We start from the raw sequence: 15,985 nt of genomic DNA, 5'->3' as shown, positions 1-15,985 counted from the left end.
CTCTGTGCTGACAGCTCAGAGCTTGGAGCCTACTTTAGATTCTGTGTCTCCCCACCCCTCTACGTCCCTCCCCGCTCGCACCTTGTCTCTCTCTCAAAAATAAACAAACATTAAAAAAGTCTTTTTAAATTTTTCTCCTAAGTATGATTCCTTGGGCTTAATTTAGTAACCATAATTGATAGTGAAGTAATAAAAAACATGTTATTTGCAGAAATGTACTGGCTAATACAGCAAACAGGATCATAAAAACTTAACTAGCATTAATTTAAAAAGAAGCTCAAAACCAAAATAATTTGAGTATAGACCTTAAAACTAATAGAAGTACCTAATGTTTTGATTATAAACGTTATTACTTTTCATAAATGTTATTACTTTTCAGTCTTCCCATAAAGTATTACTTCAAACCGCTAAGATTTAAAAGAATAATATAATTACTAAGATATTAGTGAAAGACACTATCAAACATGTTTGCTTAGATTAGAAATGTTCAAGTATCACTTTCACTACACCTCTGAACACATAAGGAACTGCCTGCCTAAGGATATGGAAGACTGAACAATAAAAAAGCTAGTATTTTTCATGACAATGATCAACCGAAGGAAGACAAGCCCTGTTTGAGAATATTCTTTGAGACAAAGAGTATGTGAGACAAAGCAGAGAGTATGTTTCAGCCATCACAGAGTGAGAACATCTGTTCCCTTCTGCCCCTTCCTTACTAAAATCTAGAAATAAGATAACATAATAGGATGAAAGAGGTATTAAACTCCCAGAAGAGAAGAGATGGCAACACAAGATTATGGAAGCTGGAAAATAAATGCATGGTTTCTAACAGTCTCAACAGGTGGAGTACAAGCTCAGAAGCTCAGATTTGGGATAGTCTGAGTTATCAGGCAACCAATTAAACATGTCAAGTAGTCAGCTGGATATGAGTTCAGGGGAAAGAATTCTGGCTAGAGATATAAAGAAATCTGAGCCATCTACTTAAAGCAGTAACTTAAAGCAGTATCTTAAAGCAGCTAAGATCATGAGCCCTAAGCTCTGCTTGGGACGTTCTAATGTCTAGGGGTCAAAGACATAAAAAAGAAATAGCAAAGGGGACAAGGAAGAATCAGAGAAGTAGGAAGGAAAACCAGGCCAATGTGTTCGCTAGAAATTAGCAAACTAAGGACATTGTTTAGGAGGTTACACTGTAGCTTAAAGACCAAGCAAACTGAGGTGACAGACCTCAGTAAGAACTGTTCCAATGGACAGAAAGGGATGAAAATCTGACTGGAACAGATCTAGGAAAAAAAAATGGAAGAGGAGAAACAAAAATAATTGTCTGTGTTGTATGAATTTTGTTTAGATTTGATTAAAATGAATATGCACATAAAAGCTAAAATTCTTGAGCTATGTCCACAGATTTCATTATGAGAAACACAGCCCTATATCATCAATTGTAAATACAGACAATTTTTCAAGGAGCTTTTTATAAAAGAGAAATGAGGCATTTCTGTTGGCTCCAGACAGGAGGATATATCCATAGTAACAGGAAAGGAGGCCTCATGAGCACAGATGCTGGTAGATTCACAGGTGCAGTGGTAGCAACTTTTGCAAGTTCTTTTCTGATTATTTCTATTTTCTAAGGGCCAACAGGGAACAAGATAAGAGGGAGGGGGGGTTACATCTTACAGATGTAAGAACAGAAGTAAACCCATGAAACAGTCACTGGAAAATGTAATCCTGTAACCTGAGCCTATATCCAAGTTAAATGCTCAAGTAACACCTTGAGACACCATTTATTGTCTGGTTGCCATTTGCGCAGCACTGTTGTCAAATTCCTGTCTTATTCTTGCACAATTTAGAACAGACTAGGGAAACTTAGTAGAACTACTAAACAACCAAGTTACAGGTATGATTAGCCAGCATGACCGACTGGTAAACATTCCCACTTAAAAAACACACCTGCTCTGTAGTCTGTTCATTTGAATATTCTCTCAGAACAATTTTCCTTCTAAGTCCTAGTTCGATTACCCTAAGGCAGAGATAATCTAATCTATATTGAATACAATAACATTTTCGCGAGAGACAAACAACCTACACAGAAATGTATGGTTCAGGGAGCATTCAGGACCTCTCTTCCTTACAATCTGACATACAAGCCCTAAATTGTTCCCATTTTGGCCTTTATATTCCTCTACTATATACTATGAATTTCATAGGAATTTCATTCCTACATCTTGTTTTCTTCTCTCTGGTACGATTTACTCCTCCTACTAATATATACATTTTCAAGGTCTTTGCTCTCGTTATATTCTTGTTTTGCACAATATATTACCACTTTCAACTTCTGGCTTTTTTGGTCAAGACCCTACAGTTTCTCTGAGAGCCTTCTCTGCATTAACCAATGTCCAGTTGTAATCTTCATATGACGTATGTGTATAGTACTACTAATGAATAAAAATCAAGTCAACATAATAATACTGAGTCACAATGCCAGTCCAGACTTCTGCTATTACTTCACCTGAACTTATTTTCCTGGGGGGGGGTGGGGGGTTGGAATCTGAGATCATCATATAACAAACATTTATTTGGCGATTTATTTTATAGAAATAGACTCTAAAACCAAACAATTTCTTATTTAAACACCAGAAAGCATAATCCCAATCATTCCCCCATCAAAAGCCTACTCCATAAATGAAGTACCCCAAACCCATGAACTATACTCCTAAAAGGGGGGAAAGACTTTAAACTTCCACAGGAAGACTGTATAAATCTGGCAATGGTTAAGTACACATCAGCCTGTACCCAAGAATATTACCGAGCCCAAAAAATTAACGGAAAAATCTAAACTTACTATGAGTACTTCTTTGTTCTTAATAAGGCTCAGAAAATTACCATCTATTAATTATGCAATGGTACAAGTTTCATTATGTAAACTGATACAACCAAAAAAGTAAAGCGGATAATCTGGATTTTAAAACCAATACAGGTAAATCACTAGATGTAAACAAGAACTTTAAGGGCAGTCTTTAGTTCCAATTTAAAACAAACATTCAGGACTGGAATCCTCAGAATTTTCTAGTATCTTGAAAATCCCCATCTTCTCTTTAATCGGTCCTGAGGCATTCATTTGATCTAAGAGAAAAATACATAAATGTTTTTTATTTTTTTAAACAAGTATTTATTTTTTAAAAAGTATAAGAACCTAAAAAAGAATATTAAAAGAAATGTCCAATATGTTGTTATGAAGAGTCATCTGTCCAAAACCTAAAAAACCACAAAAATGTGAGCCACTTTATTCCTCAATCATTAATAGTCAATGTAACAAAAGCCAGAAAGTAAAATGTGCTCTTAATATAATGAGAACTGGCCTCCAAGGAACAAATTATCAGTTTGCTAATCAAAATCACTTCTGTTGAATTTAAGATATATTAAGTATAGGGAAACAGTGTGAATTACATTTTCAGAAGATGTCTAAAAAATACCAAAAGCCTAATATTTGTTAAAGGCTGGAAAGCATGATACCATGAAAATTTATCTTAATATACACCCCAGCTGATAACATGTGGTCTTTTACATTTTTGTCAATGATAGCTATGGAATGAAATCTCTACTGGTGTTGAGTGGCATTACTCTGATTTCTTAGGAAGCTAAAGCATCTTTAATATGTTCCCTGGCCACTTTCCTGCCTACTCACGTTGTCCTTTTCTCTTGTTGACTTTTAGTTATCTATATGTGATAAACACTTCCTTATCTGTTAGGTGTTGCAAATATATTTCTGTGGTTTGTCTCTAATCTGTCTACAGTATCATCTGCTTTAAAAAAATTTTTTAATGTTTATTTTTGAGAGAGACAGAAAGAGAGAGATGGAGACCCAGAATCCAAAGTAGGATCCAGGCTCGGGGTTGTCAGAACAGAGCCCGATGCAGGGCCCAAATCCACTAGCCATGAGATTGTGACCTGAGCTGAAGTCCGAAGCTTAATTGATTGAACCACCCAGGCACCCCAGTATCATCTGTTTTTATACAAGTCTTTAATGTAATTAAATCTATCAATCTATAAATAAACAAACATTAAAAAAAATATTTTCCTGTCCTAAAGTCATACATGTATTTTCCTGTATTTTTAAAGTTTTGCTTTTAACATTTAGGTTCTGACCTGTTAATTTATTTACAATTTGTTCTTGAGTGTGGTATGGTGTCCTAGCTGTTGATTAGAAATGTCCTGGGGCATGCTTAACAGACTGAGCCACCCAGATGCCCCAAAACTATAAAACTCTCAAAAGAAAACACCATGACCTTGGCTAGGCAAAGATTATTTACACATGACACCAAAACAGTAAGTGGTAACAAAAAAAGATAAACTGGACTTTATGAAAATTAAAAAGTTTTGCCCTTCAAAACACACTAATTAAGAAAGTGCAAGATAAGGGATGCCTGGCCAGCTCAGTTGGTAGAACATGCAACTAACTCTTGATTTCAGGTCATGAGTTCGAGCCCTATTTTGGGTGTAGAGTTTAGTTGGGGGGGAAAAAAAAAGCATCCAAGATAAGCTATAAACCGGGAGAAAATATTTGCAAAACAAATATCTGATAAAGGACTTGTATCTAGAATATATAAAGAATTCTTCCAACTCAATAACACAATTTTAAGAAGAGCTATTTGAAATGAAGCTGAAGATATCACGAGACTATATGCAGTGATGTGCTTGTAAATGTTCAACAATTGGCTTCCCGGATACCCTGCCCCATCAAAAGGCCCTGGATTTGTAGTTTTTCCCTATTTCCACGGTATTAACATATTCCTGCCTTCACCAATACCACACTACCAACATAACAGTGCTGAAGGTAGGGGTGGGAAAAGATGTGCAGTAGTATAGCTTTATACAGTATTTCCCCTACGCAGTTACAATACACATAATTGGGCATAGATTACCAGTAGGTTATGAAATAATTAGGGAATGATGAGTTTTAAATATATTTGTTTTCAAAATAATTTATGGTCACCAATGTAGGCATCAACTCATTATTCTAAAAACTGAAAAACAGAAGAAGCAATTTATCCTGCTTCACCTGTATAAACTATATCTCAGAATAACCAGAGTTGGTAGGGCAAAGTTCTTAATAGACTCATTCTGGCTAATAAAGGAAAAACAAAACAAGAAAATCACCATTTTGCAATCCTTAAGGTAATAATTGTTCAAAACAATCATCAGTGGATACTAAAATCATCAGGCTTAATAAAAGACAGAAAACTTGGTAAGATCAGCCTGAATGACCTGACCAATCTTAGCTCACTAAAAATAAGAAACCCAGAAAAGTACTTCCTTGTAGGATTTAAAATATGACAATAGCTATTTGGTCTCAGCTGGTGACATACCATCTAGACTAAGGAAGACCTGGAAACTTCAGGACCAGGTGAACTGCGTCAGCAAACACCAGAAGTACCCAGGAGGCCAGGGTGATGCTGGTGGCATGACCACAGGATCCACTTCAACAAATATCACTGAAGTTACTTTGGGAAAGTTGGAATGAGGCATTACCACTTACAGAGGAACCAGAGCCTCTGCCCACCTATCAACCCTGATAAATGCTCCCCAAAACAAGACTGGAGCTGATTCTACCATTGATGAAATGAAATTGGGCTGCAAACATCCGGGAAAGAGAAAGTTCCCAAAACAATCTGTCATCATGAAGGCTAAACTCTTCAGCGGAAGAGTGGAGAAGGTTACGGGTGTCTATGTGGGGGAGCCTGGTAGCTTAAAACCAGGTGGAGGGAGCTCATTAAATGCTAACAGGTGCTTTTCTCAAAGAGAGAAAGAACAAAGTATTACAAAGTATTCATAAGAAACAGAACCTAGGGGCGCCTGGGTGGCTCAGTCGGTTGAGCAGCCGACTTCGGCTCAGGTCACGATCTCGCGGTCCGTGAGTTCGAGTCCCGCGTCGGGCTCTGTGCTGACAGCTCGGAGCCTGGAGCCTGTTTCTGATTCTGTGTCTCCCTCTCTCTGACCCTCCCCCATTCATGCTCTCTCTGTCTCAAAAATAAATAAACATTAAAAAAAAATTAAAAAAAAAAAAAGAAAAAGAAATAGAACCTAGATCTAATTAAGCCTATAGAGCTATTTACATAGCTATTTATCACTTTTCTGAAAATAAGTAGATTGAGGAACAAATCAACGAACACAAAACGGGTTAAAAAAATCAGCCAATTTCAAAATATAGGTCATTTTATAGGACAACCCACTTTTCCTCTATGACATGCAACAATGAAAGTGAGAAGGATGTTACAGAAGAGTCATAACAAACAATGAAATTTGGATCCTGATTCAAACTGTAAAAAAGGATTTGAGACAACTGGGGAAATCTGACTATGGCCTGGGTAGTAGATGATATCAAGGTTTTAGTGCCAATTCTCTTAAATGTAATGACATAGTGGCTACATTTAAAGACCTGCTCTTCCCAGTAAAAGATGCCTGAGTAAAATGCCTGGGTAAAATGTCATGATTTTAAGATTCTGTCAAAAGAGAATCAAAATGAAAAAAGACTAGTTAAATGTTGTGGACTATTGTGGCTGAATCAATTACATATAGGGGTACGTTAAGTATTACTATTCTCTCTTCTTACATGTCTGTTTCAGTTTCCAGTAAAAGAAAAATAAAAGGTTACTTGCCAATGAGATCACTTCGATCTAGCAACAACTCCAAATCTTTATCACTAATGACCTTCTCTCTTGATCCTTTTACTTCTCTATAAGAAAACAAAATATTCAAGTCCATATGATAAATCAAAACTATGAATTACATTTTTTTAAATTAAAATATCTTACCTTTCATAATCTCTAGATTTTAATAATTCCATTAATTCCTTAGGGTCTAAGAAGTTCTTAGATTGATTTAATCCAGACTGACCACCTTTGAAATGATCTAGAAAAAAATTTAAGAAAATCAAAACATTGAAAATTGCCTTTAAAACCAAAATATACTACATTATAAACCAATCAGAATGGTGTATGTTAAAAAGTATAGGCAAAGTCAAGTGGTGATAAGGAGAAAAGTAATCACAGCTCTCATACTTTGCTAGTAGAAATGTAAAATGGTATGTCTGCTTGGAGAAAAAATTCAGCAGGTTCCTGTAAGTAAACATGCACCCATCCAAAGACCAAGAACAAACAAATGCATGTGTCCATAAACACTTGTACAAGAACAGCTTATTCAGAAAAAACCAAGATCTGAAAAACAACTTAAATGTCAACCAACAAAAGAATGGACAAACTATTAACTTCTAATATAACATAAATGAATCTCAAAATGTTCTGCTGAAAAAAGTAGTAGCTACATACATACAAATGAATCCACATATGAAGTTAAAGGAAAAACTAATTTGTGTCACAAAAATCAGAACAATGGCTGCCTTCTGGTGAGGAACAAGAGAGCATGGAAAATGACTGGTGTAGGGGAAAATGGTTTTGGATGATGGAACTGTTTACCTTGACCTAGAGGATAGTTACACTGTGTGTATTCATTTATCAAAATTCATCAACCTGTACATTTAAGATCTGGTTATTTTACTGTATCCATATTATACCTCAATAAAACACTGACAGTATTTTAAAAATTCTTTTCAAATTGTTCTTTGAAATTAATTTCTCAAAATACTGAAAACAGACTTGGGAAAATAAAACTAGACAAATTTTACTGAATTTAAACTATATTCAATAAAGAAAATATATTTCATCATTCAAATTCCTAAAGCAGCACAGGTGAAAAATTTTTAATTTGCACAAAATCTTCTTAGAAAAGTTCTTTTTTCCTCCAATGTAAATTCCAACTACAATCTGAATGTTCCATGAAGTCAAATTAAAGATTCTAAAACCTAACCTCAATGTCAGATACACTGGAGGAAGTATTTGCAAGTAGAGAGCAAGAAGAAAAGTAGCATAAAATAAACTAATAGTGATTTTTGACATCATGTTCCCATTACTCTAGGCTTCACAACTTAACAGATGTTTTCAACTTTTGTGATGTAGCCATGAAGCCAATTTCTCCAAATAGATTTTCATACTGAATGAATAAAAGCAGAAACTTCTCCAAGGAATCTTAGGGAACAGAATATACAATGCCAATGCCTCACCTACTTCACTTCCCCTACTTCTCACAATCTAAAACACTGTATTTTAAAGAAGATATTTGAAACAATGAAAAGGACATTCTAGAGCCACATATTTTTTGAAATAGCAACTTAAATCAAGTAAATAGTTTTTATAGCACTACTTCAATGTATCCTTAATATTCTAAAATAAATTTTTTTCAATGTTTATTTTTGAGAGAGAGAGAGAATCAGAGACAGAGACAGAGCATGAGCAGGGGAGGGGTACAGAATCTGAAGCAGGCTCCAGGCTCTGAGCTGTCAGCACAGAGTTGAACACAGGGCTCAAACTCATGAACCATGAGATCATGACCTGAGCTGAAGTCAGATGCTCAACTAACTGAGCCACCCAGGCACCCCAATATTCTAATACTTAATATACTGAACTTCCAAGAAGAGGCTTGAAACTTTCTTAAAGCCTTCCGACAGGCAAATCTCTTATCAAGAATAAGCATTAACATCATGTCAGAGATTAGGATATGGCATTTTAAAAGTGTCCTGGATAGGGGTTTCCTTGCCCCTCTGCTCCTCATCTAGACACTAATGTTTTTCCTTTGTGTTTATGGTTACACCAATCTAGTTTAGGTCTTTACAGCTGCAAATTCCCCACTGCTTACTAAAATCCTAATCAAGCTGTACTTATTCATATATTTTTTTATTTTACAGAAAGAGCATGCGCACAGGTGGGTGGGGGAGAGGGGCAGTAGGAGAGACAGCCTAAACAGGCTCCACCCTGACATGGGGCTTACTCCCATGGCCCTGGGATTATGACCTGAGCCGAAATCAAGAGTTGGAGGCTCCAATGACTGAGCCACGTAATCGCCCCCGTACTAATTTCTTTTATAAAGAAATCAGTGGGGCACCTGGCTGGCTCAGTCAATGGAGCATGCAACTCTTGATCTTGGGGTTGTGAGTTCAAGTCCCACACTGGGTGTGAGATTACTTAAAAATAACATCTTTCAAGGGCGCCTGAGATGCTCAGTCAGTTAAGCGTCCAACTCCTGGTTTTGGCTCATGTCATGATCTCACAGTTTATGGGACTGAGCCTCGCATTGGGCTTTACGCTGACAGTGCTACTTGGGATTCTCTCTCTGCCCTTCACCTGCTCATGCTCTTTCTCGCTCTCAAAATAAATAAATACACTTAAAAAAAAATCTTCAAAAATATAATAAGGAAAATATCAGTAACAAAATCCCACAACATACAACAGGCAACTGAAACAAAAAAGTACTACAAAGTATTATTTACTTTTGTGGATGATCAACTTTTCCAGTTTTCTTTTAGCAGCTGCTCTTTCCACAATTTTCTGATCAATAGTATTTGCTGTGACAAGACGATATACAACAACAGGCTTTGTCTGACCAATTCTATGACATCTATCCTGGGCCTGAAGATCAGATTGGGGATTCTTAGAGTAAAAAGAAAAATAACATTTAACAGTTGAATATTAAAGTTACTTAAACTCATAATATGTGGGTAAAGTCACATGCATGCATGATCCAATCAGAATCTTTTAAATAGTGTCTTAAACTCATTTTAGATCTCTAGAATGACTTCAACGATAAAACATGTTCAAGTCTTTACACATAGGGTACTTGATAATGATTTGTTTTAAAATGGGATACCTTTTCAAAATAAAATTGCAAAGCATACAATGAAAGATAAAAAAAAATTCAGAATGGAAATATAATCAGCATATTGCTATACTTTTGACTTACCCAATCACTATCATAAATGATAACTGTATCTGCTGCAGTCAAATTAATGCCCAGGCCACCAGCTCGTGTACTGACTAAGAAGATAAACACCTCTGGATCTGTGTTGAAGCTGTGCATCTAAAAGCAAAAAAGGGTACAGACCCAAGGAATTAAGAAATTATTATTGCCTGGAATATGGATATGGTGTTGCATGTGGAGCAACCATCTTATAACCATGTGTTTATAGCAAAGGCAGGGGGGGAAGGCAATGTCAAGGGATATAATAAGCCAGCATTCTCTAAACTAGGTATGAATTCTTCATTACCTACAGGATTTTTGATGTGGAGTAAAAAAATAATGAAAACCCCAGAAGTCATTACAGTTGAAAAAGACAGGGCACCTGGGTGGCTCAGTTCGTTAAGTGTCTGACTTTGGCTTGGGTCATGATCTCATGACTTGTGGGTTCGAGCCCCATGTCAGGCTGTGCACTGACAGCTCAGAGCCTGGATGGAGTCTGCTACGGATTCTGTGTCTCCCTCTCTCTCTGCCCCTCCCCTGCTCATGCTCTGTCACTCTTGCAAAAATAAACATTTGGGGCGCCTGGGTGGCGCAGTCGGTTAAGCGTCCGACTTCAGCCAGGTCACGATCTCGCGGTCCGTGAGTTCGAGCCCCGCGTCAGGCTCTGGGCTGATGGCTCGGAGCCTGGAGCCTGTTTCCGATGCTGTGTCTCCCTCTCTCTCTGCCCCTCCCCCGTTCATGCTCTGTTTCTCTCTGTCCCAAAAATAAATAAAAAACGTTGAAAAAAAAAATTAAAAAAAAAAAAATAAATAAACATTAAAAAAAATTTTTTTTTAAAAAGCTGAAAAAGACTAATTTGCTGGAAAGAGGTAAAATTATCAAAGACTTCCTTCCCACAAAATAAATAATTGTAAGCATATCCACTGCCCAAATTAAGACAATAAACCAGGGACTTTAAGAAGCACTCTATCAATTTGATCTTTAGAGGGGCTTGACACTGAGTAGTTCAGTCAGGCCAGTCACACAGGTAGGTCATACCTATGTAACTAACCTTCAGTGGAAACCATGGACAGCAAGGCTCAGATGAGCTTCCCTGGCTTACTTCACATGTGAGGTTACAAATTGTTCCTGAGAGAGCACCTGGGTATCTCCAGTCGGTTAAGCGTCTGACTTCGGCTCCGGTCATAATCTTGTGGTTCATGAGTTTGAGGCCTGCGTCAGGCTCTGTGCTGACAATTCTGAGCCTGGAGGCTGCTGCAGATTCTGTCTCCCTTTCTCTCTGCCCCACCCTCACTCATGTTCTCTCTCAAAAATAAACATTAAAAAATTAAAAAACAAAAATTAAAACACCCAGGTGCCCCTGTTACCTCAATATTCTTACAGTGGTGGTGAAGTAGGATATTATGAAGTAAAGGTGGACCAAAAGACACATATAATTTAAGAATCATTAAGACTTAGCGGTGCCTGGGTGGCTAAGTCAGTTAAGCATCCGACTTCGGCTCAGGTCGTAATCTCATGGTTCGTGGGTCGAGCCCGACATCGGACTCTGTGTTGGCAGCCCAGAGCATGGAGTCTGCTTCAGATTCTGTGTCTCCCTCTCTCTGTGTCCCTCCCACGCTTGTGCTCTGTCTCTCTCAAAAGCAAACATTAAAAAAAAAAAAAAAAATCACTAAGACTTATTATAACTAAAAAATGCTTAGATTTTTGATCCTGTTACAAGGTTTTCAGTCTATCAACTTGTGGGTCTACTCTGAACATTACTTTAGAAATCAAGATATGAATTACAAAAAGGAATTTGATACGTATGACATAAATAGTCTTACATTTTTTTCTCTCTCTGAATAAGACATGGATCCATCAAGCCTGCTGAAGTTGAAATTTCTAAAGTGGCAGTAATCCATCAAAATATCTAACATTCTTGTCATTTGTGAAAATAGCAGCACCTGAAATTTAAATATATCTTAGTATCTATTCTGATTAATAGGAAGTAATTAAATAACCAAAAATCCAATCAAAAGTACCACCTTGTGACCTCTGGATTTTAGTTCTGGCAGCATTCGATCCAAAATTAAGAATTTCCCAGAATTTGTTACCAACTCTTCATCAATCTTAAAAGCAGACAAAGAGGAACAACAGAAAAAATAGTCACAATAATTATCAATAACTTTTGTCAAATAAAATCCAGATGAACAGTTCATTTTAATGACGAATAAGTCCCTATAAAACTAAAATTTTTAAAAATTGACCTTGTTATTTGATCTTTTTAAATAAGAAGATAGTTCTTTCTCAGGGAAAGACACACTCTAGAATTTAAAACCAATGATTTCACAAAAACAAAAATCAGTCTAAGTCCAACCTTGATCTATCCTCCCCACCCCTCTCCCAAAGGCTTTGTTTGTAATAAGAGAACTGTTAAGTTTAAACCTACTACACATGTTGAAGTTTTTCCTTTATAAATGTACTTTCAATAAAATATGAATATTACTGCTAGAATTCTCAGTATAAACATAAGAGCTTATAAGCAACCTAAATATTGAAGAAAATTTTCACCTGGTGACTATTAATTTCCTCATCAGAGATTATCTTCTTCCTTACTTGAATGAAAAACTGTAAAGAAGTGGTTTGCAAATGGGGGCAATTTTGCCCTCCATCCCAGGGTATATTTGGCAATATCTAGAGACATTTTAGGTTATCACAACTGGGGAAAACATATTTGGTACCCAGTGACCAGAGACTAGGGATAATGTTAAATGGCATATAGTTCACAGGCCAGCACCTTGTAAAAAAGATCTGGCCCCAAATGTCAATATTGTCAGGGATAAGAAACTCTACTGTGTAAGCTAGTGTGAAATAGGGTTATTGAGGATTACTAAAAACAGATTTATTTTAATACTATGCCATTTTTCCATCAAGTGCCCAAGAAAGTAATTTCATTCACCTAATCTGAATGCCTGTGACTTAGTAAACTTTTTGGTTCTGTGACTATCTGTTGAGATGTAGGTAATGAGCAGCCAGAATGATTTTGACAAGCTAAATACTAACTAATACTGAAAAGGTGACAACTATCTCTAATAGATAGCAAGTAAAACACAAAGTGGAAATAAATGGTATTAATAGCAAAACAAAACAAAACAAAAATACATCAATAAAACAAAAACTATTTTCACTATCACTCTAAATTTAGGGTGATTCTTAGTGTTCAGATAAAATATGTAAATAGAAATATTTCGCTTACATGTAGAAAGTGACTATCATTCTAACACTCAAAAAGTTCTTTCAATTTTGGGGGAGATGATCTTCACTTACTGGAAGGATTACAATCTTTATATTTTAAGGATTATAATACTTAAGTAATAATCAAAAAAACAAAATGACACTTTCCTTCAATACAAAAAAGTTACAGAAATCAAAACAGTACATTAAATGGTACTGACCTTAAACTCTTGTGTGACCGGGTCTATTGGGTATTCAATCAAATACGGATGATTACAGCATTTACGAAGGAGCATCATTATATTCTGCAGCTTCAGATTAACTTCAGACTCTAGAGGGATATTCGTTTCCACAACAGCTCTACCAAAAACACATAATCCACGAATGTGAGAAATACAAAAAGTATCACAGTTTAAAGGATACTTAAATTTATTTTAAACTCACACCTTTCTCGGTCTACTTCTGGCTGTATTTGACTGATCAATTTTTCCAATTCATTAGGGAAATCATCTATTTTGCTGTAATTTATTGATTTTCTGGAACGCCGTCTTGGTCGTCCAGTGGGACTTAGCTCAACTGTTTCTTTCTAAAAGTGAACAATTAAAAAGGAATATGTTTAAAAAGCTATACCCTTGAATTCTAAATATATACAAAGTGTGATAGAATACTTTTATGTACAAATGTTTTAAGACATAGAAATAATAATTTTGTCTTTCATCATCAACTTTAGTGATTTCCAAAGGCATAAAATCAAGGATCCATAAACTTTCGCCAAGTGCAAATGTGGTCATATGAAGCCTAATTATTTTAACGTTTATGACAATATCTGAGAATTAGAGTAAATGCCTTCATATCTCCATGGAAAAAATTAAGGATAGGTAGAGCTGTTTTGAACTCATATGAAGGAATTTAATAACTTAGGGGCTCCACATATCTGCAATAGAGAGTATTTCTTTGGATTAGTATTAACACTGCAATGAAATTCTTCACAATAAGGAACAATATTAAATTCTGAATAGCTAAAAAGCCAGATCTTCCCTTTAATTATATAATAAAAATTGGGGAACAGTCTAATGGTCGTACAAAACAGAAATGTATAGACCCATAAATATTTTGAAAAGAAATACATAGGTCCATAGCGTATAGTAAAAAAATCTGGACATTTAAACAAAATCTAAGGGTCTTTAACCTCCTATAAAGGGACTATGTGCTGTGTCTAGTTGGGAAATTCTTTTAGTATATTGTGTGCTTGATCAAATGTATTTCCAAGTCCATCGCTCCACAGCATGACTAGGGTTAATCTGGGACAGGAATAAAAAATTTTAACAAGCATTCCAGGTAACGATAAAGCAACTGATACGTGAATCATCACCTGAACTTCAGTAGGATCACAGAATTACTAGGAGACAACTTTTGCTACTGACCTTATGCCTTACACTCCAGTTAGAAATTCACCCTCTACATGTCCTAAAAACAGGTGATAAGCTCCAAGGTTGAAATTAACCACAAAAATTTCAATGCCAACTGTCATTGACAGTTTAGTTCAAATCCACACTCTACCTCACTGCATCCAAACATGTTTGCAATTGTACGGTTCACAATGGCTGTGTAAAAGATCTCTTGTTTCTTTGAAAGCGGTGCATAAACAACTACTTCTCGCTTGGGAGGAACTTCAAGAGCAACATCAGATTTTAGTCTTCTCAGTAAAAAAGGTGTTAGAATCTAAAATTTAAACATGAATAAACATGTGAATATTAAGCATTTCCAAGTTTTCAAGGAATACTCTCTCCACAAACCTCTTTAACCCTTCTTTCTCTTTTCTTCCTATATATATACTATCAAATCTGGAAAGGGGAGATAAAATATCTCCTTGAAATTTCCCCAAACCAGAACACATCCCAAACTCATGGTATTTATCCACAACATTCCAAAATTTAACTTTTCAAAAACTCTTAATATTATCTTAAATATTTTAAAAAGTAGAAAGATGACATTTGTGCCTTTTAGAATTAAAGTGATAACCCACAACATTTACAGTGAGATTTTGGACTAGCATAAAACCAACACACCAACCAACCCAGAGATGTAAACATAAGAGTTTCCTTCTATAAGTTCTAAAATTTCAGGCTTGAAATTATTCTCATTCATCTTCCTACTGTGTGATGTCATGTGATTTTCACATTTATAAAACAACACAGAAGTAACAGGTAATTATATCATTATTAAATTGTTGAGAAGTCTTCAGAAGAATACATAAACTTGTTTAAATAATTTTGTATCCTTTATAGCCTTATCTTGAAATACACATTGATAGCTCATTTACATAAAGAAAGTTCATTTTAGGGCTCTATAGTTGAATATTCCATAGGTACAGAGTCAAATACAAGAAAGGCTTTAAAAGAGAGAATATTACTACCAGTTTAAGAAAAAAGTATCTGTAAATAAGCTGCTCAGAAACACATATACCCATTGCCAAGAAAAAAAAATACAAATGATCTGGTAGGGAAAGTATGATTTGGGATTTTATTGTTACTTTCAATTTTTGTACTGTTTCACATTTTTATCATGAATATGTATAAACTTTAAAACAAAAAAATTACCATGGATTTTGAATAAAATTGTCAATGCACAATTGAAAAGCTTTTTTGGGCTCTCATATGGAAATGACCAGGAGGCCTTTGACAGATTAATGTGTCTAAAGGAAACATAGGTAGGATTGGTGGAAACCACAGAAAACAGCAAAAAAACATTCATAAAAAACATTCATAAAAATCACCCACTTTCATTTTTTGGCTGACAAATATATCAGCAACCATAGGGGAAAAAAGGAATATACATGAGTAGGGCAAACTTTTCACTTGAGTCCTGCTGTAAAGCCATGTGACATCTGGGGGTGAGGGAAGAGAAAGGGAGTTGTTAAATTTGAGGGGTC

General features: G+C 35.7%; 1 protein-coding gene across 1 annotated transcript in view; it reads right to left on the bottom strand.

The window, feature by feature from the left end:
• Positions 1-2,548: 2,548 nt before the first annotated feature.
• HELLS (helicase, lymphoid specific) overlaps positions 2,549-15,985 on the bottom strand; it is a 37,982-nt gene continuing 24,545 nt past the window's right edge. The window contains exons 13-22 of the mRNA XM_025918450.2: positions 14,614-14,775; positions 13,500-13,639; positions 13,275-13,413; positions 11,865-11,948; positions 11,664-11,783; positions 9,844-9,960; positions 9,374-9,533; positions 6,807-6,903; positions 6,651-6,727; positions 2,549-3,117 (exon numbers count right to left, since the gene is read on the bottom strand). Coding sequence (XP_025774235.1) covers positions 3,023-3,117; positions 6,651-6,727; positions 6,807-6,903; positions 9,374-9,533; positions 9,844-9,960; positions 11,664-11,783; positions 11,865-11,948; positions 13,275-13,413; positions 13,500-13,639; positions 14,614-14,775 — 1,191 coding nt within the window. The 3' untranslated portion in view covers positions 2,549-3,022. The remainder of the gene's footprint in view (positions 3,118-6,650; positions 6,728-6,806; positions 6,904-9,373; positions 9,534-9,843; positions 9,961-11,663; positions 11,784-11,864; positions 11,949-13,274; positions 13,414-13,499; positions 13,640-14,613; positions 14,776-15,985) is intronic.

Source organism: Puma concolor, chromosome D2 (assembly GCF_028749965.1).
Source record: "Puma concolor isolate L17-30 chromosome D2, mPumCon1.1.hap2, whole genome shotgun sequence".
NCBI lineage: Eukaryota > Metazoa > Chordata > Mammalia > Carnivora > Felidae > Puma > Puma concolor.
Note: the sequence above shows the minus strand (reverse complement) of the source record. Positions and strands in the feature narration are given on the sequence as shown.